The sequence below is a fragment of the Rana temporaria genome, chromosome 3 (assembly GCF_905171775.1).
Source record: "Rana temporaria chromosome 3, aRanTem1.1, whole genome shotgun sequence".
Lineage (NCBI taxonomy): Eukaryota > Metazoa > Chordata > Amphibia > Anura > Ranidae > Rana > Rana temporaria.
Window position 1 is genome coordinate 464,163,635 of NC_053491.1, and position 26,221 is coordinate 464,189,855.

Genomic DNA, 26,221 nt, shown 5'->3' on the forward strand with positions numbered 1-26,221 from the left:
GATGATTGGCCAAGCATGCACTATGACCCGCATGCTTGGCCAATCGACAGCGCACAAAAAACGGAGAGCCATAATTGGCCAAAGCCAGGGTGGCTTTGGCCAATTATGGTTTAGGGGGTTTAGTTCACGCTCCACACTATAAAAGGCCGCCCTGCAGGTCGGCCTTGTGTAGTGTGTTGCGCCGGTGGTTAGAGATCTGTCTAAGAGAGAGAGAGAGAGAGTGTCTTTTTTCTAGGTAGATAGAGCAGGCAGGCTAGTCAGTTAAAGTTACAGTGTTTAGAGGATATATATACATCCCAGGTGTTGTACATATATTTATACACTGTATAGTTTAGCTAGATCAGTTCTTCCTAATTTACTGGCAGGCAGTTGATTGTGCTAGCTGCAGTATTCTCACGTGGTGTACTGGCCGTGTCCTCTGTAGTTTGCACCTAAAGCTACTTGGTATGTACTGCACGTGTCCTCTGTAGTTTGCACCTAAAGCTACTTGGTGTGTACTGCACGTGTCCTCTGTAGTTTGCACCTAAAGCTATTTGGTGTGTACTGCATGTGTCTTCTGTAGTTTGCACCTAAAACTATTTGTGTGTACTGCATGTGTCCTCTGTAATTTGCACCTAAAGCTACTTGGTGTGTACTGCACGTGTCCTCTGTAGTTTGCACCTAAAGCTACTTGGTGTGTACTGCACGTGTCCTCTGTAGTTTGAACCTAAAGCTACTTGGTGTGTACTGCACATGTCCTCTGTAGTTTGCACCTTAGGCCCCATTCACACCTCCGCGACAAAACGCCCGACGCCGGACGCTCGTGCCGCTGGAGGGGAGAATTCCCATTGCTGTCTATGAGATGGTTCACATCTCATAGACGCCGTACGCCTGCCGCCTAAAAAAAAGTCCCGGACCCTTTTTTTCAGGCGGCATTGGCGTTCGGCCATACAAAGCAATGGGAAGGATTTGTAAATAAAAAAAAAAGTTACACTATTCGCGGCAAAATACGCCGCATACGCGGCGTTACTTGTCGCGGAGGTGTGAATGCAGCCTAAAGCTACTTGGTGTGTACTGCCTGTGTCCTCTGTAGTTTTCACCTAAAGCTACTTGGTGTGTACTGCCCGTGTCCTCTGTAGTTTGCACCTAAAGCTACTTGGTGTGTACTGCACGTGTCCTCTGTAGTTTGCACCTAAAGTTACTTGGTGTGTACTGCACGTGTCCTCTGTAGTTTGCACCTAAAGCTCCTTGGTGTGTACTGCACGTGTCTTCGGTAGTTTGCACCTAAAGCTACTTGGTGTGTACTGTACGTGTCCTCTGTAGTTTGCACTTCCACAGAGATTGTTGGATGTGCTCCAGTAGAAAGTAGGGGCAATGAAGGAACAATCCAAATATTATTACTAGCACTGGAGAGTATTTGCTATCCAGTTACATATGCAGATATTTGTTAATTTTAATTCAACTTGAAAAAGCAACTTTAATAAAATGAAACTGTCACATCATGATAATGTTACTAGCAAAGATTACATTATAGTTCAGCCTATGTTCTTTCCCATCAGATAGTCTTTAGAGTTCATGCTTGGATGGAATAATAATATAAAGCTTTTAGGGACAAACATGCAGATCACCAAAGCCCAAGTGGATGATTGGATGGCAAAGATCTCCATGGCAACAGTGTACTTTCCACTGGCACTCAGGTATGCTGGGATGAAGGATATCCAGACGCTGAGGAAAGCCAACATACTGAATGTGATGAATTTGGCCTCGTTGAAGCTGTCAGGCAACCTCCTGGCCAAGAAGGCAACTACAAAACTTACAGTGGCCAGGAGGCCAAGGTATCCCAGCATACACCAAAAGGCTGTAGGGGAGCCCTCATTACATTCAACAATGATAATCCCAGGTCGAGTTTGAACATTCTTCTCTGGGAACGGAGGGGCAAACTTCACCCAGAGGACACATAAGGCAAACTGAAATAATGTACACATGGTAATTATCATGAAAGACACCCTTGGGCTGGTTAGTTTCTTAAGCTTACTGCCTGGTTTTGTTGCCATGAAGGCAAAAACCACCATGGCAGTCTTTGCCAAGATACAAGAGACACAGAAGGCAAAGGACATTCCAAAAGCAACCTGGCGAAGAAGACATTTCTCAGGTTGGGGGTATCCAATGAAAGCTAAAGAAGAAAGGAAGCAAAGGCAAAGAGATACCAGAAGAAGAATGCTCAGAGAAAAATTATTGGCCCGTACTATGGGAGTTTTTCTGTGATGAAAGAAGAGTCCTAATATATAAGATGGGATGCTGGAGGAGAAAACACTGCTGGCAGTCAGAGCGGCTCCCAATGGTTCCTCGTAGGAAAGAAATTCTACTTCTTTATCCAGACACTTGTCCTTCTGGAGATTGGGCCACTGATCCCATGGACACTTTATACACTCATGAGAATCTGCAAATAAAAAAAGAGACCAAACAAAACCTGAAAAGAAATGCTAATCTCATGATTGTATCTAAAAAAGTTTGACCACATGGAGCGCCTGAGACTTTTTCTCCCTAAATCTACTTAAATCCCAATGCGTTTTTTTATTTATTTTTTATTAATGACGTATCTCAGCTTCACACACCTTATACCTTTTTGCATTTGTAATGTACCCTATAGGGAGTTCACTTGGTTGCAACTTTGGATGAATGCATTTTAATTTCCTTGTTTTCCTTGATGGTGAACAGAGTATAGGGTGGGCCATTTATATGGATCCACCCGGGTGGGCCATTTATATGGATACACCTTAATACAATGGGAATGGTTGGTGATATTAACTTCCTGTTTGTGGCACATTAGTATATGTAAGGGGGGAAACTTTTCAAGATGGGTGGTGACCATGGCGGCCATTTTGAAGTCGGCCATTTTTAATCCAACTTTTGTTTTTGGTGTATCCATATAAATGGCACACCCTGTATAGTTGATTGAGGCCCCCCATGCTGCCCTTCAGTGACAGATCACTTGTAACAGTGATCGTTTACTAGCTGTACTCAGCCAGCAATAGATCACTATATCAGTGATTTACTTCTTGGTGCAGAAATAGACTGGACTGAACTGCAACATCTGTCTATACTGGCCAGAAGTGGAACTGTGGCAAGACTATAGGCATATATATATATATATATATATATATATATATATATATATATATAATAACATATTTTTAAAAAGCTGTAAATACTAGGGATGCGCTGATACAAGAGAGCCGACCCCGTTCTGCCATTTTACTATACAGTGGGCGGGAGGCGGTTAAACTGACTTCATCTGCAGATCGAAGTTCATCCCTTGGATCTGTAGATAAATAAACAGAAAGATTCCAAAAAGAAAGAATTATTTTAATCTTTCTGTTTCAGCGGCTGAGCAATATTGTGGATAAACATTGCCCGGCTGCTGTTTTTTGACAGCTCCAATTGCTGGGACTTAAGCCTCGTACACACGATCAGTCCATCCGATGAGAACGGTCTGATGGGCCGTTGTCGTCGGTTAACCGATGAAGCTGACTGATGGTCCGTCGCGCCTACACACCATCGGTTAAAAAACCGATTGTGTCAGAACGCGGTGACGTAAAACACAACGACGTGCTGAAAAAATATAAGTTCAATGCTTCCAAGCATGCGTCGACTTGATTATGAGCATGCGTGGATTTTTAACCAATGGTTGTGCCTACTAACGATCGATTTTGTCCTATCGGTTAGGAATCCATCGGTTAAATTTAAAACAAGTTGGCATTTTTTAACCGATGGTTAATAATCGGTTTTGACCAATGAAAACGGTCCATCAGGCCGTTGTCCTCTGGTTAACCTACTGTGTGTACGAGGCCTTAGTTTACAGGGGAACTCCACTGACAGCTGAATGAGTCATTGGTTGTTAAAAACGAATAATTGCTGCTTTATTTTATTTTTTTACATTTCAGCTGTCAGTGGGGGAATCTTTTATAACAGAAATTAAGAAAAAACTTTTTTTTTTTTCAAATTTTTGGTCTTTTTCTTTTTTTTTTTGCAACAATAAAAATCCCAGTGGTAAATAAATACTACCAAAAGAAAGCTTTATCTGTCTCAAAAAAAAAGTGATTAAAAAAAATTATAAAAATGTATTTTGGGTACAACGTTGCATGTTCAGGCAATTGTCATTCAAAGTGTTACAGCATTAAAAGCTGGAAATTGGATTGGGCAAGAAGGGGGTGCCCAGTAGGCAAGTGGTTAAATTGGAGTACAGCTTTAGATTTTTATTTTTTTTGTACCTTTATAAAACTATTTTTACCTGTTGTATTGGAAATCTCTCCTTGGGGGCAGGGAATGCATTGGAAGCAACACACGGGTCGTCCTCTTTTCACTAATTGTCTGAAACCTGGAAGACAGCTGCTGCTACACACCGAATGAGGGACCTGGGCAACCACAAATGAAATATGGAATTACACTGTATTTTTCAACAAAAAAATATATACTTGTACGTATAGATAAACCTTTGCTGCATCCATTGACACAGACAGTGGGACTCGGCCCTGCCGCCCACTCTCTTGTCACTGGCTTTGATTGACAGCGGTAGGAGCCAATGGCTCCCGGTGCCCCAGCAAAGCCAGTGAGACCCGGAAGTGAGAGGAGAGAAGAGCTGCAGACATGCACAGCACTGGATCGAATAAGGGCTCAGGTAATAAAAGGGGGTGACGGGGGATGCTGAGGCATAAAAATGTTTTACCTTAATGCAAGGACTGCATTAAGGTAAGAAATGTTTAGGCTTTACTTTAATGTTTCCAACCTTCCTGCTGCCCTATTGTATTCTGACAGCGGGAGGTTTCCCAGCCATCAGAATTTTGGACTGATGGGTCAAAATGTGAAATACACTATATTACCAAAAGTATTGGGACACCCATCTTTACACACACATAAACTTAAAAGGCATCGCAGTCGTAGTACGTAGGGTTCAAAATTTTCAGCTTAAACAGCTTCAACTCTTTTGAGAAGGCTGTCCACAAGGTTTAGGAGTGTGTCCATGGGAATGTTTGACCATTTTTTCAGAAGAGCATTTGTGAGGTCAGGCACTGATGTGGACAAGAAGGTCTGGCTCACAGTCTCTGATCTAATTCATCCCAAAGGTGTTCTATCTTGAGGTCAGGGCTCTGTGCAGGCCAGTGAAGTTCCTCCACCTCAAATTCACTCACCCATGTCTTTATGGGCCTTTCTTTGAAGACTGGTGCACAGGCATGTTAAAACAGGAATGCCCATCTCAAACTGTTCACACAAAGTTAGGAGCATGAAATTGGTATGCTGACGACTTAAGAGTTCCCTTCACTGGAACTAATGGGCCCAGCTCAACCCCTAAAAAACAACCCCCCACCATAATCCATCCTCCACCAAATTATTTGGACCAGTGCACAAAGCAAGGTCCATAAAGACATGGATGAGCGAGTTTGGGGTGGATGAACTTAACTAGCCTGCACAGAGTTCTGACCTCAACCCGATAGAACATCGCTGGGATGAATTAGAGCGGAGACTGCGAGCCAGGCCTCCTTGTCCACATCAGTGCCTGACCTCACAAATGTGCTTCTGGAAGAATGGTCAAACATTCCCATATACACACTCCTAAACATTGTGGACAGCCTTCCTAGAAGAGTTGAAGCTGTTATAGCTGCAAAGGGTGGGCCAACTCAATATTGAACCCTATGGACTAAGACTGGGGTGCCATTAAAACTCATGTGCGTGTAAAGGCAGGTGTCCCAATACTTTTGGTAATATAGTGTATTTGACTGTAGCAGGAAGCAGTTTGTTGGTGAAAGACTGGAGATTGGTATAATAATGAGCGTTTTGCAGGCAACTCTGGAGCATGCAGGGAAGTGTACCTAGAAAAACTGATGCTAGTTTGAAGCCAAAGCGTAGTCACACCAAATATTGATTTGATTTTTTTTCTGTTCACTCAGTTTGCATTTTGCAATTGTTAAAAAATAAACAATTAAAATATATATTTTTAAAGCATTGTTACTTTACTGCATTTCTTCACACCTTCCTAATACCTTTGCACAGTACTACAATGTGTGGTTTGAGACAATCTCTTACTAGTTCATTCCCGGATGGCCATATCACAGCACTAGTGTTAGTGTTGAAAGTTTCTTCTTTGGTTTGGGTTGTGTCATAGCTCCCAACCTTCACTTGCTCAATAATATCATAGCCATTTATCTTCCAGTTGACAATGTCGTAGCTTGCAGGTGGGTCTCCATTCTCATCAAAGAACATTTCGCCACCATTGCTCAGCCGGACATGGACCTTCTGAATATAGTGAGAGAGCTGCAGGGAAACATTTGTGCAAGAATATTTCATAAAACAGATACAAAATGCAGCAAAAAATAAATAAAAATACACACAAAAAAAATCTGGTGCAGTATATGTGTCCTCTCATTTGGAATTTTTAAGTTTTGCCTCTTTTTTTTATAATGTAATTATTTGAATAAAAATCTGCAAAAATACTGTGCTAACTATTTAAAGTGATACAATAATATAAAGCTGCTACATAAGAATGTGACGAATATTCAAGTGTGAAGGTGGGTAGAATGTAGCGCTGAAACCTGTTGAACAATAAAGTGCACAAAGGGAATAGATATTCTAATACTCATTCCCCTGCAGATGTCCTGGTAGTACGAAACACGTAGGGAAAAGTTCATCGCTCACCACATTTCCTTTTATTCATGTATGTTGGTTTTTATAATAAACCTACTTTTTTGACCTGCACCATTGGAGCCTTCCCCCCCCCCCCACATACTCTGCTTTGATGTGAGTTTTTGGCTGTCCAATTTGGTCACTCCTGCTTCCAGTTTGGCTGATACCCGTGAGATCCCTCAGAGACACCTTTAGAGATCCTGGACTTCCAGCATTGGGGCCATTAGTCTATCTGGATTTCTATGCCTTGTGCCGCGTACACACGGACGGATGTTGGCTCAAAATTGTGTTGTATACACGGTCACACAAATGTTGTCGGAAATTCCGAACATCAAGAAGCACGTACAACACGACTACGAGCCGAGAAAAATTAAGTTCAATAATTCCAAACATGCGTTGAATTGATTCTGAGCATGCGTAGGATTTTTGTGCATCTGAATTGGCTACAGACGATCGGAATTTCAGACAAGAACTTTTGTTCTCGAAAAAATTGAGAACCAGCTCTCAAACATTTGTTGTCGGAAATTCTGACAGCAAATGTTCGATGAAGCCTACGCACGTCGGAATATCCAACCAAAAGCTCACATCCAGGGCCGATCCGCCCTATAGGCTCACTATGCAAGCCGCTTAGGGCCCTGCAAAGCTGCTGAGGGCCCCCCAAATTATTAGAGGCCCCGCCTGGTGAGAAGTCATTTTCGGCCCCTCACCCCACTTCTAAACTCGCTGGATGCATGCTGTCAGCCGTATCGGCCAAGCTACTATCCTGGTACCATTGCTCCCACACTGGACAAGAAGCCAGCCTGAATCTCTATGGACATCTGGCTACTGCTTTACTACATCCAGGTTACCAGTGCTGGGGACACCCTGAAAGATCTTCCCTGCTGACCCACTACATTACGGAATCCTCTGCTGTTAACTTCAAGCCCTGCAAAATGGATAAGTAGCATTTGTTCCATCTGTAGTGCCTAAGAAAGACCTACTACATACAATGCTTCTAAAACTTCCGTTGCACATAACTCTGGCTTGCTAGATACTAAAATACTGCTTGGGATTGACTGTTGTATTACTGTCTGTTTGCTGTGGAACATCTTAGGCCCCCGTACACACCAGCGGATCTGTCCGATGAAAACGGTCCGCAGACCGTTTTCATCGGACATGTCCGCTGCCGGATTTTGGTCTGATGGCTGTACACACCATCAGACCAAAATCCCCACGGAAAACTAACGCGGTGACGTGTCACGACGTGGCCGCGACGTGCGCGACCCTGGAAGGTCAATGCTTCCACGCATGCGTCGAATCACTTCGACGCATGTGAGGGATGGCGGCCGATCGGACATGTCCGGTGAGTCTGTACAGACGACCGAACATGTCCGACGAACATGGTTCCAGCGGACATGCTTCTTAGCATGCTAAGAAACATTTGTCCGCTGGAAACCTGTCCGATCCGCCGGACATTTGTCCGGTCGGCCGTACAGATGACCGAACATGTCTGCTGAAACTGGTCAGCGGACCAGTTTCAGCAGACATGTTCGGTCCTGTGTACGAGGCCTTAAAGGAAAATGTACTTTCAATTCAAGGTGAGCTATATATGCCTCTCTTAGACAACTATTAGTTGCTATTACAAATTCTATTTACTACGTGCTTGACATAAGTTCTTACTTGTCTATGGGGCCATTCCCTAAGTTGCTGAACATGTTCTCCTTATCTTTTCTATGCTAAGGGTTGAGGTATTTTATACCTGTTCACTTAGTGGCCGAATGCACTTCCCTATGTTAAAGTGATATGATGTAGAGAACCCCCAAACTCCTGTATTATAATTGGAGTGATGCCTGGGGTCCAATACTGATAATCACTTGCATATAGAAGTGCATTGGAATTTTCTCGTGTATCGTAACCTTTTGAAAAAAGCTAAGCGCATGTTGTAATACGTCCACCCCTAGAAGCTCAACGCATACCTTTATGTGAGAGAGAGAGATGATGTAGAGAACCCCCAAACTCCTGTGTTCTGATTGGAGTGACACCTGGGGTCCAATACTGAATTCTCACATAACATAGAGGTGTGCATTGCAATCCCTGCTTCCCGCACTTGTGGTGCACTCCCGTTCACCAGTGCTGTTACATTGCCCCACCCAACCCCTACCCTGCCCCTAAACATCCTCTCGTAAATTATCTCATGAGACGACACTGTAAGGCTCCTTTCACACAGGGTCGATCCGTTTTGACAGACTCTGCTATTACAGCTGCTTCCTGGAGGGTTTCACCGGGAGCGTTCTGCCCCCCCCCCCAAAGCACTGCCACTGCCAGGGGTTCCCCACATCCTCCTCACTCTCCTCCTCTGGACACAGATGGACCCGGCCCCTGGAAGGAGCTTGAAATGTGAAAGGATGCCAGTGGAGGGTAGGTGGACAATTAAGCTCTGCCTCCATCCAGTTGCATAGCAAGTCACCGGTTGCTCTATGGGGGCACTAGTTGTCCCCCCCTAATTGGCCAATTACGCTCCATACACGCATTCTGCCCATAACAAGTTCCGCTAAGCCGGGGAATGTATGTGCAGGAGAACGGGTTGGGTGGGCTTTTTTCGTGTGGGAGGGTGGCTTTTTTGCCGCCCCTGCAAAGTGCCAACCTAGGCCTGGGCCTCGTCGGCCTAGGCCAAGAGACAGTACAGGCCTGGAGAGAAAGTCAAGAGAAACCTGGGTTTTCAAAGTTTTCCTGTTCCCTGAAGACAGCATTCCAATTGGCTATTCTGCATCCAGGTGACCTCTGATGGCCATTTTGGGTCAGCAGAGACTTTATAAATCCCTGCTATTAGGTTTTGGCACACTTTTGCGTAGTGGTGAGAATAGAGAAAGAGCACCCATCTGTGAGGAAACGTATTAGCGGCTAAAGGTTCCTAATGAGTAGGGACAGGCTAGGAACATGCAATCCTGCTATGGAAGCCTCCCCTTCAGGGCTGGACTGGTCAGGCCACATTCCACCCACTGAAGACAGACGCTGTCGGTGCATCCTTACCCGCCGTATCTCTGCATTGAACAGAATTAAGAGTCTTACCCGATGCCACATCCCCCTGTGACATCCCCCCACTGGGGTTGTTTATAGTTTGTAGTTGAGCATACTTTGCAATACAAGTTTTATCTACAACCAGAATCTGTGTCATTACTGCTGCCGCACCACGCTACACCTCTATATAGAACACTTACACTTTTAAAAGTAATAAAATATATAAATAGCGTACAACAACAATGCAAGCAATGCTCATCTTTCTTTAAAAAAAAGTCAGCATGCCCTGCATCTATAGATGCACTCAGTATTACATTTTTATTTTAATATAAATTTGTATGCATTCAATGAAAAAAATAAATGTATTACTGAATCTGTAAACGTTTGAAAACACTTTAAATAAAAGTGACCAAAATCCAACATACATTCCTTCTTTTCAGTTTACACAATAATTAAATGAATATTTTACCAGTTAAAAATATTAATCTTTATTCTGGTATGAAAAATGATATAGATGCCAAATAAAGTTAATATTTTGTACATACTTCCAAGTCTTATGTATTGCCTTTGACTTTCTTGGATTTTGTTATTTTATAAGATTCCTACCTGCCAAGGCTTCAACAACTGAAGAGTAGAACAGCCCCCATTATAGAAAGGTCCTTCTCCATCTTTACACACGTGCAAGTCATGTAAGGCTTTGGCTATAACATAAATTGCTTGATAAAGATTATAAGCCCCTCTTAAACTGGACACATCATTGTACCTGTTCTGTATGCTATCTAGATCTTCCTCTCCTGTGCAAACTTTGGTAACATTTCTCAGAGATTCTCCACTCATTTCACGATCATATATTTGACAGTCAAAGGTACTCTCCCACAAGATTTTGGCCCATTCTTTCCCTGGACCAGAAAAAGGCTGAATACTGTTAAGAAAGTGTTTAAAATTTGGGATGACAGAGCTATGAAAAGAAAACCCAATGGATCCACAAAGTAACGAAGAGTATTTTCTATGTGATAACATATTTGAGGTAGACCAAGCTTCACTGGCCACAAAGATCTTTCCAGTAACATTCTGTACCAACATCTCATCTAGAAGAGGGACCATTTCAGGGTCAGTGGAAAAGATTAGGACAACCTTGGCTGTGGATTCTTTAATGACCTTGATAATGTGAGGGGCATTTTTATCCTGACGATCAATCATCAAGTATTCCACAAATTCCACACATGCACCAGCTTTAAGAAGCTCTTGACGAATGACCTGGATTCCCTGTTGGCCATAGTCTTCATTCAAAGCCACTAATCCAACCCAAGTCCAACCAAAATGCAACACCAACTGAGCCAGACCCTCAGATTGGAATTGGTCATTTGGAACTGTTCTGAAGAAAGAAGGAAACTCCACCCGGTCACTCAGGATTGAGCTGGTTGAATAATGACTGATCTAAGGCATAAAATAAGGCTAATTTTAATGTTACTCTTACAAGGCACAAGATGCTGCAAAGGGGAAGTCCATCTTAAATGAATATTTATTTTAAAACATTTCAGACTGTTCTAACAGGAAAGTTTCTAACACTGCCTAGCTTGCACAGTCCATTCCTTTTTATCTATCACTATGATCGGCTGCCTCACAGGCCAGTGACAATAGGAATTTGCAGGAAACAAAAAGGCGCAGAAAATCTCCTGGAAGGCCCTAATATTTTCATTATATATATATATATATATATATATATATATATATATATATATATATATATATATATATATATATATATATAGGGGTCAGTAAGCTTATCTGAGTAAAATAATATTGGAAACTTCCAATTCCACTCCTTGAGCTCCTGAGCTGAGTAATGCCCTGTACACGCGATCGGAATTTCCGATTGGATAAAATCCAATGGAATTTTCTGTCTGAATTCCGTTCAAGCTGTCTTACATACACACTGTCAGACCAAATTCCGACCGTCCAAAACACGGTGACATAAAGCACTAGGATGAGCAGAGAAAAATTAAGTTCAATGCTTCCGAGCATGCGTTCACTTGATTCTGAGCATGCATGTTTTTTTCTCTGTCGGAGTTCCACACAGACAATCAGAATTTCCGATAGGATTTTTTTCCATCGGAAAAAATAAAACATGTTCTATTCCTAAACTCCAATGGGAAAAAATCTGACGGGGCCCACATACAGTTGGAATATCCGATGAAAAAATTCTGTCGGACATTTTTCACAGCGGGAGCCAATCATCGGTGCAGCGCAACTCACGCATGCGCCGTAGGAAACCGGGTAGTGAAGCCGGAGCGCTTCACTTCCTGGTTCCCTCACTGAGGATGGCAGGGGGAGCAGCAGAGAAACGAGCGATCGCTCGTCCTCTGCTGCGGACGGCGCTGGACTCCAGGACAGGTAAGTGTCATAATATTAAAAGTCAGCAGCTGCAGTATTTGTAGCTGCTGGCTTTTAATATTTTTTTTACTGGCACATCCGCTTTAAAGGAAGCTTTGGTAATACTCAGGGCCATTAAAGCCCAATGCACCCTTAAAAAACACCTTAATTTCACCTTGACTATTGACTAAATATTTCCTGCTGAAATGTTGGGAAATATGAAAGCTCCCTCATTAACAAACAACTGCCCACTGCCCTCACTTATAACTGGCCTTCACAGCAAGAAGCACATGAAAGGGCAGCGAATGTAAAACATAACCAAAGAAAATTTCTAGCTCAACTCAACAGGCAGTCTTGGCGCAGCTCTGCAGCTTACTCATGTATTTGCAAATGTGTGCTAACTAAACCCCTGTTTTTTAACTGTTATGCCGCGTACACACGATAGGAAAATCCGACAAGAAAACCATGGATTTTTTTCCGACGGAATCTTGGCTCAACTTGTGTTGCATACACACGGTCACACCAAATTCCAAGCGTCAAGAACGTGGTGACGCACAATACTACAACGAGCAACAAGACTTCTGTGTGGATTTTCTTCTAAGACCAGAGATGCTTAGGTAAAGGTCTCATAGGCGTCTATAGGGATCTACTACGGAAGCACAGGCATCACACAGCTGTTTTGCATTAAGAATGTGTACAAACAGCAGGGGCCACAACTTACTGTTAATATGTTTTGGGAAAAGGGGAGGGAGAGGTTAGTTTAGGTCATCAAAAAAATTAATGTGCAAATAAAATCACAACGTAAAGATAATAATATATGCAGTCGTAGAGGAAATCGCAGGATGGTGTTATGCTCCATCAGTTATGTTCAGTCATTCATGTTGATGGGAGCATAACACCATCCTGCGATTTCCTCTGCGACTGCATATATTGGGCCAGATTCAGAAAGAGATACAACGGCGTATCTCCTGATACGCCGTCGTATCTCTGATTGCGCTCGGTCGCATCTACTGTATGCGACTGATTCATAGAATCAGTTACGCATAGATATCCCTAAGATCCGACAGGTGTAAGCGTCTTACACTGTCGGATCTTGGGCTGCATATTTACGCTGGCCGCTAGGTGGCGCTTCCGTATGTTTTACGCAAGGAATATGCAAATTAGGATTTACGCCGATTCAGAAACGAACGACCGCCCTGCGCTTTTTTTTTACGTCGTTTGCGTTCGACTTTTTCCGTCGTAAAGTTACCCCTGCTATATGAGGGGTATGTGCGGCGTATCCTATGTTAAGTATGGCCGTCGTTCCCGCGTCAAATTTTGAAAATGTTATGTTGTTTGCGTCAGTCGTTCGCGAATACGGCTGGATGTAATTTACGTACACGTCGAAACCAATGACGTCCTTGCGACGTCATTTAGAGCAATGCACACTGGAATATTTTACGGACGGCTCATGCGCCATTAAAAAAAAACATAAAAAGCGCGGGGTCAACACAAATTTAAATACTACACGCCCCCAACATCCCCATTTGAATTACGCTGTCTTACGCCGCAACACATACGTTACGCCGCCGTAAATTTGGGCGCAAGTTCTTTCTGAATACAGAACTAAGCGCCCAAAGTTACAGCGGCGTAACGTATCAGAGATACGTTATACCGGCCGGACAGATACGCTCAGGTATCTGAATCCGGCCCACTATCTTTATGTTGCGATTCTATTTCTGCACCCAGCACTCTACTTGCACCTTGCAATTTCTTCACCTCTTGGACTGAGTCGCAGTTGCACCATTTACACTTTGTAACAATTGGACAATCTTGCGGTTCCATCCACCATGCATATGATGTGATTTTACATTATACAGTCACCTATTTGTATGTATTTGCCCTCTTATTCAGTTCACTGTTTTATTCATCCATCATTGTTGTATACCAGTTATGTCCTGTCATTCATTTTGATTGGAGCATAACACCATCCTGCGATTTCCTCTGCGACTGCATATATTATTATCTTTACGTTGTGATTTTATTTATGCACCTGAGTCACCTTAACTGCACTGTTTGCACATTCATTCAGTACAGCTTTGGATGCACCTTATCTTAGCATTTACAGTGATTTTTATCTTTCAGTCAGTCTTTTTGCATATTTGCACATTCATTTATCAATTATACTATTTTGGTTATTTATACATTTTATCAATTACACCATTCTATGCTATTGGAGCGCAACACCATCTCTTGATTTTTTCCATGTCTCACTGTGGGTAGTGGTTCGTCCATACGGTAGTTGCCGCACCTTTACCCTCTGCACACAAAGGGCCAGATTCAGAGAGATCGGCGCATCTTTAGTTAGGCGTAGCGCATCTCATATGCGCTACGCCGTCGTAACATTGAGAGGCAAGTACAGTATTCACAAAGCACTTGCTCCCATATGTACGCCGGCGTAACGTAAATGGGCTGGCGTAAGCCCGCATAATTCAAAGTAGCAAGGCAGTGGGCATGTTGTATTATAATGAAGCGTGACCCCATGTAAATGCATGGCCGAACGAACGGCGCAGAATCATATCGAATTTACTCCCTAAGATACGCCGGCTCAATTCATACGACGTGAACGTAACATACGCCCAGCCCCATTCACGTACAACTTACGCAAACAACGTAAAATACGACGGCTGTTTAGACGTTTCCGACGTCCATACCTTTGCATTACCTGCGCCTCATATAGCAGGGGTAACTTTACGCCGGACTTACGCCTTACGTAAATGGCGTAGCTTAATGCGACAGGCGCAAGTACGTTCGTGAATCGGCGTATCTAGGTCATTTGCATATTCAATGCGTAAATCTACGGAAGCGCCCCTTGAGGCCAGCGTAAATATGCACCCAAGATACGACGGCATAGGAGACTTACGTCGGTCGTATCTTGGCAAAATTCAGGCGTATCTGATTTCCAGAATACGCGTATAGATACGACGGCGCACATTTGGACTTACGGCGGCGTATCTGGAGACCTTTCTGAATCCGGGCCATAGTTTCCACTGTAGCACAGGAATAACTACTTTACCCATGTCCGTATTTCATCCATCCGTTTTTGGATGAAATACGGACATACATTAATCCCTATAGGATAGCGGGTGTCAGCGGATGAACATACGGTCCGTGTTCATCCGATCCCCCCATAGGGGAGAGCATAGATCTGACAGGGCGGTCCCTGCACAGCGTGCAGGGACCGCCCTGTCATCTGCCGGCTCAGCGGGGATCAACAGGGCGATCCCCGCTGAGCAAGCGGGTGTTAACAGTACAGATCCTCACGGGATCCGTACGTGGGAAAAGGCCCTTATGTGAAAATAACCTAAACAGGGCAAACAAAATGTAACTGTTTACAAACTTCCTATTGATCATCACCCTTGGCTCTATACCTGTGGATATTTGTAAAGTCCAAGAACATGGGCCATCTGTATGGAGTAAGAGGAGACAGAATGCCCAATGATGGCAACCACTGGTGAACGCTCCTGGCAGGAATAATTGGGGATCCCGCTTTCGCTTCCTGTCAACAGCTTTTGGGTCCCATCAATCTCCTCATGTAATCCTGCACAAGAGTCATAGACCTGGAATCCCAGGGAGGTGTTGGGCAGTAGGTCCAAGCTTCTATTTATCTCTTCCACAGCAAACCTCAAGGCTTGGAACTGCTGTAAAACCTCAAAGCTAAACCTGTGACAGACAGAAAAGAGACATTTCAAATTTCAATAGCCTAAGTAATTTAGAAACATGCTAAATACAGGCAGAAAATTCACAAGTTGTGTTAAACAAACCTCACCATCAAAAAAACTTTGAAGCACTTTCTAAACATGCTAATATAGTAGTGTTAATACCTGCAGTGGTTATGGTACTGCTGCCTTCTTTCCATCCCTCAATCCCCGAGCATACAGTAAGTGATTATCGCTACCATAGGAGGTAGAGGGATAGTAGAGATGAATGCAGTTTCCAGGATGATTCTTCCCAATGGTTAGAATATTCCTCCAAACATGAGCCAAAACTTCATGAAGGGTGCACCAGGCATAGACAATCTTAATTGAGAAGGCAGGCTCTTATATACACCAAAAAGAATACTTGCAGTAATCAAATGGGCAATGACACACTCCACCCACAACAGCATACAATGGTTTACTAACGAGCCCCCCCCCAATACACATCTTTTAGTCGACAGACATACTGTCTCCAAGATAATCTACATGAGCTAAAAGTCAGACATCTGACCTTTAGACTGTGCTACCTCACAATCCACATTTATCGTCAATAGAAATTCACACAATACAGTGTCCATTAGCATAACACAATTAAAGGTCTTTAGGAGCCATCCTAAGGTTCATTTACATCCCTGTAGCAGACGACATTACTACAGCAAGCTTTTATAGTACACCCTCCCTCTCTCTGCCTGGGAGTTATTGAGATCAGTTAAGGAATAAACCAATTATCTCCAGGCAGAGAGCACACAATTTTCCCAAAAGTTGGAACACCCCTTTCCACACAAGGTATCCCTACAATTACATATCCTCTGATAGCCCCTATCTGGGGGATCAACATATTCAAATTTCACCCAGATAGGGGCTATCAGAGGACCCGGTCCAGGGGTTCTTAAAAAAAACGAACCTATGAGAAAATACTGAATAAAGTCTATTTTCTTCACAAGTAGCATGTCAAAAAATGTGTTACAGTATGTGTGTCATTTGTTCTCTCCATTATTAGCTTTTATTTAATTTCATGATTACTACTGAAAATAATTGTTATGTACAGTATAATGGAGCATGTGTGTGGGAAGTGTTAAAAAGAACCCTGCCTGGGTGTCAAATATGTTAGGTGTACAACTGACAGATAGTTCAGGGCAGGGCCGATCCTAGGGTCATAGGCGCCTAAATATTTCTGGCGCCCCCCACATGGGCGTTGTCATTTTACTAACTCCTCCCCTTTATATCTCATTATACATGACATCTGTTGATGGACTAGGCGCAGGAATGGGCAGGGGCTGTGTATCCTATGCAATCTATCATGCCATAAAACATCTAGAGCATGGGCAGCCCAGAGCACATGTAAAGGGATGCTGGGGATGCCATCCCCGAGCACACTGAACACTGTGACTCACCTCGATTCTCTCTCTGTGCAGCCTGAGATAGAGATGGGAGTGGGAGGCATTCCAACTGGAGTTGGTGGAGACAGTGCAGGATCCAAGACTCCCAGTGTTAGGAATTCATTCCTGCACATCAGCACTCAGCAGCCACTGAAAACTAGAACTCTCATGTCAGGAAGAGGAGCGGCCCCTCCCCCGAGCACTGCCAGGCTGGACGGGCTGCCCTATGCTCACACATCAGTTCTGGACGGACACATACCTTTGCTCAGAACACTAGTTCTGGACGGACACAAACAAGGAGAGAAGGAGGGAGGGGAGAACTATGGCACTTCGGCGCCCCCACCTCTGCAGGTGCCTGGGTGCAATGCACCCTGTGCACCCTGCCTAGGATCGGCCCTGGTTCAGGGCTTTACCAAAAGTAATGGAAAAGTGGGCATAACTTTTTTTTTAAATGACATGGGTCATTTAAATTTCACATTTTGGTAGAATAAGACTTTCTCTATAGTAACTCTTCTTTTTCGTTGAAGGTAAACAATGGATTCCAAGCAGAAGCAACATGCTATTGAGTTCTTTGATACCATTGACAAGCACAACATCTTTGAATTGTTAACTCTTGTTAGCAGGTCATCTCCACAAAGATTCCCTCCTTCATCAAGAACTAAATGATGGCTTGTTGCTTCTGCTTGGAATCCATCATTTACCTACAATGAAAGAGATGAAGAATTACTATAGAGGAAGAGTTACTCTACCAATGTGAAATTTTAAAAACTTATGTAAGTTAATAAAATAGTTTTACCCACTTTTGCAATACTTTTTAGTACAGCCCTAAAATTCTATACATACATTATCTCTGATAAAAAAAAACAATGTGATATAGTGAATTATCTTTTTCCATCTTACGTATTACAAGCTCCTTGTAGTGGCCTGCTTGTGAAATCCATGTTCGGGAACTCTTTGTCAAAATGGATGGGAAGTATTGCTCCGATTAGCACATTTCCGCTCCTTGTGGCTCCAACAAGGCTCAAGCCACTCAGTCTGCTCACCATCTGGTCCAAATGAGAAGTTGGCACGACATAGGTCAGAATGATATGCCACAGAGACCAGTACACTTGAAAGATCAATCTGGGTGGGGGATACACAAGGAGTTGTGTATGTAAAGCACATGTGATACATATTACACAGAGAAAAGATATACCTGTGCTCAAATCCCAATAGCTTACATGTATTTAAACAATCAGATGCTAAAGGGCTGTGACCACATATTAACACTACCAATTCTGGATGGATCCTCTGCACACTTGTTTAACCACATCACTACTGGCCCATAGTCATTTAACGTCCACAGATGGGATCGCCCATCCTTGGTGGATGTCATATGACGTCCTGGGCTTTGTGCAGTGATATCTGAATGATACCTGCAGCTAGAGGCATCATTCAGATATCATTCTTTAGTGCCGACGATTCTGTGCACCATAAGAACGATAATAGCGGCAGTTCCGCCGCTTTGTCGTTCTTATAGGCGGTGGGAGGGGAAAACCCCCCTCCCGCTGCCATCCGGTGCTTTTCTGGGCTCTCCCGTGCCATCAGGGGCCCGGAGAAAGAATCGTGCAGCGCAGGCTAGGAAGCATAGAGATGACTGGTGACCAGATGGTCACCAGTCATCTCTATTACCGTCGGAGACCCGGGCGCGATGTGATGACGTCACGCCTGGGTACCCGGAAGTAAACAAAGCCGCGATTGCGGCTAGTAAGCAATACTAAGCATAAGATCTGTGAATTTTTTTTCACAATCTCATGCTTTACAGCCTGGAGGAGAGATGCGGGGTCTTATTGACCCCGCATCTCTCCATGAAGAGGAATTGTCACTTACATTTCCTATTACAAGGGATGTTTACATTCCTTGTAATAGAAATAAAAGTGATAAAAAAAAAAAATGTAAAAAAATAAGTAAAAAAAATTAAAACGCCCCTGTCCTCGGTAGCTTGCGCGCAGAAGCGAACGCACACGTAAGTTCCGCCCACATATGTAAACGCCGTTCAAACCACATATGTGAGGTATCGCCGCGTGCGTTAGAGTGCCAGCAACAATTACCACACTAGACCTCCTCTGTAAATCTAAACTGGTAACCTGTAAAAAATTTCAAAGCGTCGCCTATGGAGATTTTTAAGTACCGAAGTTTGGCGCCATTCCATGAGTGTGCGCAATTTTAAAGTGTGACATGTTAGGTATCTATTTACTCGGTGTAACAAAAAATTGGGCTACCTTTACTGTTTTGTTATTTTTTAATTCATGAAACCATTTTTTTTCCAAAGAAAAGGCGTTTGAAAAATGATTGCGCAAATACCGTGCAAGCTAAAATGTTGCAATAACCGTTGTTTTATTCCCTAGGGTGTCTGCTAAAAAAACATATATAATGTTTGGGGGTTCTGCGTAATTTTCTAGCAAAAGAATGATGATTTGTACATGTAGGATAGAAGTGCCAGAATAGGCCCGGTATTGAGGAGGGTAAAAAAGCCCGGTATTGAAGTGGTTAACCACTTCCATACCGCGCCATAGGGAAAAGATGGCGGCAGGAACCCCTCGCCGATCATATGACGACCTGTGTTCCTGGCGATCTAGGGCGATTGCCGGTAATCATGGCAGGAGTGTGGATCTGTGTGTGTAAACACACAGATCCACCTCCTGTCAGCGGTGAGGAGACCAATGTGTGTTCCCAGTACAGAGGAACACACATCGGTCTCCTCCCCTTGAGAGTCCCCTCCCCCTACAGTTAGAACACACCTTAGGGAACATATTAACCCCTTCAACGCCCCCTAGTGGTAACCCCTTCCCTGCCAGTCACATTTACACAGTAATCAATGCATATTTCGCTGTATAAATGTGAATGGTCCCAAAATTGTGTCAAAAGTGTCCGATACGTCCGCCGCAATATCGCAGGCCTGACAAAAAAAATCGCAGATCGCCGCCATTACTAGTAAAAAAAAAAAAAATCATAAATCTATCCCCTATTTTGTAGGCCCAAGGGCCAGATTCACGTAGACTAGCGGCGGCGTAACGTATGGTAGATAAGTTACACCGCCGCAAGTTTTCATCGCAAGTGCCTGATTCACAAAGCACTTGCAATGAAAACCTACGCTGGCGGCCTCCGGCGTAAGCCCGCGTAATTTAAATGGGCGTGTGCCATTTAAATTAGGCGCACTCCCGCGCGGGACCTACTGCGCATGCTCCGTTTCGAAATTCCCGCCGTGCTTTGCGCGAAGTGACGTAATTTTTTCGAACGGCGACGTGCGTAGCGTACTTCCGTATTCCCGGACGTCTTACGCAAACTACGTGAATTTTTAAATTTCGACACGGGAACGACGGCCATACTTTATACAGCACATACGTGTGCTGTGTAAAGTTAGGGCACCCAAAACGACGACTAAATTTGCGACGGGAAACTAGACTAGCAGCGACATAGCGAACGCGAAAAACCATCGTGGATCACCGTAACTCCTAATTTGCATACCCAACGCTGGTTTACGACGCAAACTCCCCCCAGCGGCGGCCGCGGTACAGCATCCTAAGATCTGACAGTGTAAAACAATTACACCTGTCGGATCTTAGGGCTATCTATGCGTAACTGATTCTATGAATCAGTCGCATAGATACTCTGAGAGATACGACGGAGTATCTGAGATACTCCGTCGTATCTCCGCTGTGAATCTAGCCCTATATTTTTTGCGCAAACCAATCAATATACGCTTATTGCGATTTTTTTTAACAAAAATATGTAGAAGAATACATATCGGCCTAAACCGAGGGACATTTTTTTTTTTTTAAATTGGGACATTATTATAACAAAAAGTAAAAGATATTGTATTTTTTTTTTTCTGTCTTTTTGTTTATAGCGCAAAAAATTTAAATTGCAGAGATGATCAAATACCACCAAAAGAAAGCTCTATTTGTGGAAAAAAATGATAAAAATATAATTTGGGTACAGAGTTGTATGACCACGCAATTGTCATTCAAAATGCGTCAGCGCTGAAAGCTGAAAATTGGTCTGGGCACGAAGGGGGTTTATGTGCCCAGTAATGAAGTGGTTAAAGGTGTAACCTTTAATAACCGCCACTAGACACATTGGATATACTGTGAAATACAGTGAGAGAAAAAAGTATTTGATCCCCTGCTGATTTTGAATGTTTGCCCACTGATAAAGAAATGATCAGTCTATCATGTTAATGGTCGGTTTATTTTAACAGTGAGAGACAGAATAAAAAAAAAAATATCCAGAAAAACGCATTTTGAAAAAGTTATAAATTGATTTGCATTTTAATGAGTGAAATAAATATTTGATCCCCTATCAACCAGCAAGATTTCTGGCTCCCAGGTGTCTTCTATACATGTAACTAGCTGAGATTAGGAGCACTCTCTTAAAGGGAGTGCTTCTAATCTCAGCTTGTTACCTGTATATAAGACACCTGTCCACAGAAGCTATCAATCAATCCGATTCCAATCTCTCCACCATGGTAAAGACCAAAGAGCTGTCCAAGGATGTCAGGGACAAGATTGGAGACCTACACAAGGCTGGCATGGGCTACAAGACCATCGCCAATCAGCTTGGTGAGAGGGTGACAATAGTTGGTGCAATTATTCGCAAATGGAAGAAACACAAAATAACTGTCACTCTCCCTCGGTCTGGGGCTCAATGTAAGATCTCACCTCGTGGAGTTTCAATGATCATGAGAACGGTGAGGAATCAGCCCAGAACTACACGGGAGAATCTTGTCAATGATCTCAAGGCAGCTGGGAAAACAATTGGTAACACACTACGCCGTGAAGGACTGAAATCCTGCAGCGCCCATAAGGTCCCCCTGCTCAAGAAAGCCCATGTACTTCCCTGTCTAATGAACATCTGAATGATTCAGAGCAGAACTGGGTGAAAGTGTTGTGGTCAGATGAGGCCTAAATCGAGCTCTTTGGCATCAACTCAACTTGCCTTGTTTGGAGGAAGAGGAATGCTGTCTATGACCCCATGAAAACCATCCCCATCATCAAACATGGAGGTGGAAACATTATGCTTTGGGGGAGTATTTCTGCTAAGTGGACAGGACAACTTCACTGCATCAAAGGGACTATGGAAGGGCCATGTACCATCAAATCTTGGGTGAGAACCTCCTTCCCTCAGCCAGTGCATTGAAAATGGGTCATGTATGGGTCTTCCAGAATGACAAAGACCCAAACCACATGACCAAGGCAACAAAGAAGTGGTTAAAGAAGAATCACGAAAAGGGCCTGGAGTGGCCTAGCCAGTCTCCAGACTTTAACCCCAAAGAAAATATGTGGAGGGAGTTGAATGTTCGAGTTACCAAACATCGGCCTCAAAACCTTAATGACTTGGAGAGGATCTGCAAAGAGGAGCGGGACAAAAACCCTCATGAGATGTTTGCAAACGTGAATGCCAACTACAAGAAATGTCTGACCTTTGGGATGTGACAAGGTTTTTGATACCAAGTACTAAGTCATGTTTTGGGAAGGGGTCAAAAACATATTTCACTCATTAAAATGCAAATCAATTTATACATTTTTTGAAATGCGTTTTTCTGGATTTGTTTGTTGGTATTCTGTCTCTCACTAATAAAATAAACCTACCATAAAAATTATAGACTGATCATTTCTTTGTCAGTGGGCAAACATACAGTACAAAATCAGCAGGAGACCAAATACTTTTTTTCCCTCGCTGTATATGTGTCATTACCTCATCTCCAGATTTCCAGAAGAGCTCCCTACTGCGATCCACACGTTTAATGCAGTCCACTTTTTCTATACTAAAATTGGACTCCCTTCACTATCAGAAGAAGACTGGTAAGTGTTGACCGCCTGGAAGTACATAAATTGTAGTACATAAATACGTGCCGGGTGATATGGCAAACTGGCTCTATGACAAGCAAGAGCAGAAAGGATTTTATAGCTTGCTAATAATGAGATGAGTTTGCCCGGGGGAGACCGAGAATTCCCATAAAAGGGACTCAGCTTTCAGATTTTCCTATAATCATTGTAGTCCAGGAAATACTGTTGCATATTTTAATTTGTTTGTTTTGTAGTTAACTCTGTGGTTAACAGTGTTGCACTTGTAGGCCATTGCTCAATAAGGAAGATTTGGAGTTCCCTTTATTGGCTATTATCAGTTAATAAAGATGGAAGTGTAACACTCACCCTTGAAAGGGCCCACTATTTTTCCCCAGGTTCTTCTCCCAAGCTAGATTATATATGCAGCTAGTAGGGATGAGCTTCGTATTCGAGTCGAACTCATGTTCGACTCGAACATCGTATGTTCGATCGTTCGTCGAGATACGAACAAAACGGGTCGTTCGCGCCAAATTCGAGTTACGTTTCACAGACCATAATTCACTGCGGCATCGCTGGCTGATGATTGGCCAAGCATGCACTATGACCCGCATACTTGACCAATCACAGCTTGCAAAAAACGGAGAGCCATAATTGGCCAAAGCCAGGGTGGCTTTGGCCAATTATGGCTCAGGGGGTTTAGTACACGCCCCACAATATAAAAGGCCGCCTGCAGGTCGGCCTTGTGTAGTGTGTTGCGGTGGTTAAGAGAGGACAGAGAGAGTGTCATTTTTTTGCAGGTAGATAGAGCAGGCAGGCTAGTCAGTTAAAGCGGGAGTTCACCCATTTGTGTTTTTTTTCCTGTTTTCCCCATAGCTGGATGCTCGTTTTGTATAGGGGAATCGAGATGCATCTTCTCCGTCGCTTCCGGGTATGGGTCTTTGGGAGCGGGCGTTCCTTCTTGATTGACAGTCTTCCGAGAGGCTTCCAACGGTCGCATCCATCGTGTCACTATTAGCCGAAAGAAGCCGAACGTCGGTGCGGCTCTATACTGCGCCTGCGCACCGACGTTCGGCTTCTTTCGGAAAATCGTGACGCGATGGATGCGACCATCGGAAGCCTCTCGGAAGACTGTCAATCAAGAAGGAACGCCCAGTCCCGCAGCCCATACCCGGAAGCGACGGAGAAGATGCATCTCGTAAACGGGTAAGTACGGATCATATTTTAAAACAAATAGCCGATTCCCCTAGACAAAACGAGCATCCAGCTATGGGGAAAATGTGTTCTCCATGGATGAACCTCCGCTTTAATGTTACAGTGTGTAGAGGATATATATACATCCCAGGTGTTGTACATATATTTATACACTGTATAGTTTAGCTAGATCAGTTCTTCCTAATTTACTGGCAGGCATGTGATTGTGCTAGCTGCAGTATTCTTACGTGGTTTATTGCATGTGTCCTCTGTAGTTTGCACCTAAAGCTACTTGGTGTGTACTGGCCGTGTGCTCTGTAGTTTGCACCTAAAGATTCAGGAGCAGTGATTTTAATGATGCTTAAATAAAAAAAAAAAATGAAAAATTCCTTTAAATATTGTACCTGCTGGGTGTCTATAGTATGCCTATGAAAACGTCTTTGAGAACCCGGGTCTTGCCCGAGGGAACATGTATCAATGGAAAAAAAGTTTTAAAAATTGTCGTTTTTTCAGGAGTCCTGGATTTTTCATTTTTTTTTTTTTTAATTTAAGCATCATTAAAATCACTGCTCCTGAAAAAACAACCGTTTTTAAAACTTTTTTTCCATTGATACATGTTCCCTGGGGCAAGACTTGGGTTTTTAAAAAAAGGTTTTACGACAATAACTTGCATATTAGGCTTTAAAATTAGCACTTTTGAATTCAAACGTTCGAGTCCCATAGACGTCAATGGGGTTCTAAATGTTCGCGCGAACGTTCGGTCCGTTTGTAGGTTCTGGTGTGAACCGAACGGGGGGGTTTTCGGCTCATCCCTAGCAGCTAGGCACACAGTCTCAATCACTTCTTTTGGCTCAATCATTAGTCTAGGGGTATCCTTTTGATGCTTTATTTTGCTGTGGGATACTGCAGTAGCACAATACAGAAACACAAGAGCACTTCTCACTTATTCAAAGCTTCTAGAAGAGTCCCTACCACAACCAATAAGGAACAGAGCCACACTGAAACACCATAGAAAACGTCTCCAATTGGAGACTGGTACTAATGCAAAAAAAAAGTAGCAACACACAAGCACTAGGATCCTACACACGAGTCTGTTCTCACACATGTACCTGGATACTTGGATGCCTCCAAGTATCGCGTAGCTGGCCCTGCCCACTTCCATGGAATTGACTCTAGCTGGCCGGGCTGACAGTTCAAAATTCCCTTTCTCTTCCCTGGGGAGGGCTAGCTTTGAAAAGGAGGCAGAGTCTCAGAAATGCGTTTCGGCCCACCCCCTTCTTTCCCATCATGGTGTCCTCTCAGTGGCACATCGTGAGATGCCGCCGCTATTTACATCACAGAGGGTCTTTGCTTGTGCCCTGCAGCTATCATCTTGTCCATTCTCATCCATGAGAGCTATCCTTGCATGTCTGTACCAGACAATGGAACGGTATACAGGTGTCACATACCTGGTGGGTGAGCCTGACGTGTAGAGGAAGGCCTTCCATATAGCTCGAGGGCCGCTGATGGTGAGACAGCTGGCACTGGAGCACAGTGGGGAAAGAGTGTCTAGGATCAGTCCCGATGTCTGTGCAGGTAGTAGCCAGGAACTCACAGGCAGGAAGTTTGCCACCTCACACGGACTTGACTGGTAGCAGGCGGGTGAGGTGGCAGACAGACTGGCAGACTTGGCAGATGACAGGCTGGAATGCACAACAGAAAGACAGTCAACACAGGTATCAGGATTTCAGGGAAATGCTGTAGACCAAGCAGCAATTAGCCAGTGCTGAAGCCACGTTTAAATAGGCCGCCTGGTGCCAGTTCTGGTGAATGCGAATTCACTGATGCGCCCCTTGCGCCTGCGCACAGGTGTGCGCCTGAGAGCGGCAGCTGTACCACAGACGACTTCCCTGACAACAGGAGTTTCAGATGTAAGTATACCTTGTAATAAAGTGTTTCTTTTTTTTACATACTGAATGATCTATCACCCTGCTCTATTCCTTTGCATGTTCATGAGGGATCTCCCATATCCTTGAGGAGGAGAAGCCGGAGAAAGTGTCTGCCTTTACACTTCCACCAT

At 43.6% G+C, this 26,221-nt stretch overlaps 1 protein-coding gene across 1 annotated transcript; it reads right to left on the reverse strand.

Annotated features, from left to right (window-relative positions):
* Positions 1–1,323: 1,323 nt before the first annotated feature.
* On the reverse strand, positions 1,324–26,221 carry LOC120930609 (extracellular calcium-sensing receptor-like). Its single transcript, XM_040341784.1, has 7 exons — positions 26,211–26,221; positions 25,611–25,844; positions 15,438–15,729; positions 10,261–11,091; positions 6,061–6,288; positions 5,169–5,238; positions 1,324–2,419 (listed from the first exon to the last, which is right to left on the reverse strand). The coding sequence occupies exons 1-7, from the start codon at positions 26,219–26,221 to the stop codon at positions 1,515–1,517; spliced, it is 2,571 nt and encodes an 856-aa protein (XP_040197718.1). The 3' UTR covers positions 1,324–1,514.

What these genes read in the sequence shown, in the direction of transcription:
- LOC120930609 (XM_040341784.1), bottom strand. An exon ending in ACGTCAGGCTCACCCACCAG is followed by an intron (nt 15,730 to 25,610) that starts GTATGTGACACC and finishes TGTCTGTCACAG; the next exon opens with GTTTAGCTTTGAGGTTTTAC. An exon ending in AGTTGTTGAAGCCTTGGCAG is followed by an intron (nt 6,289 to 10,260) that starts GTAGGAATCTTA and finishes GTTTCCCTGCAG; the next exon opens with CTCTCTCACTATATTCAGAA.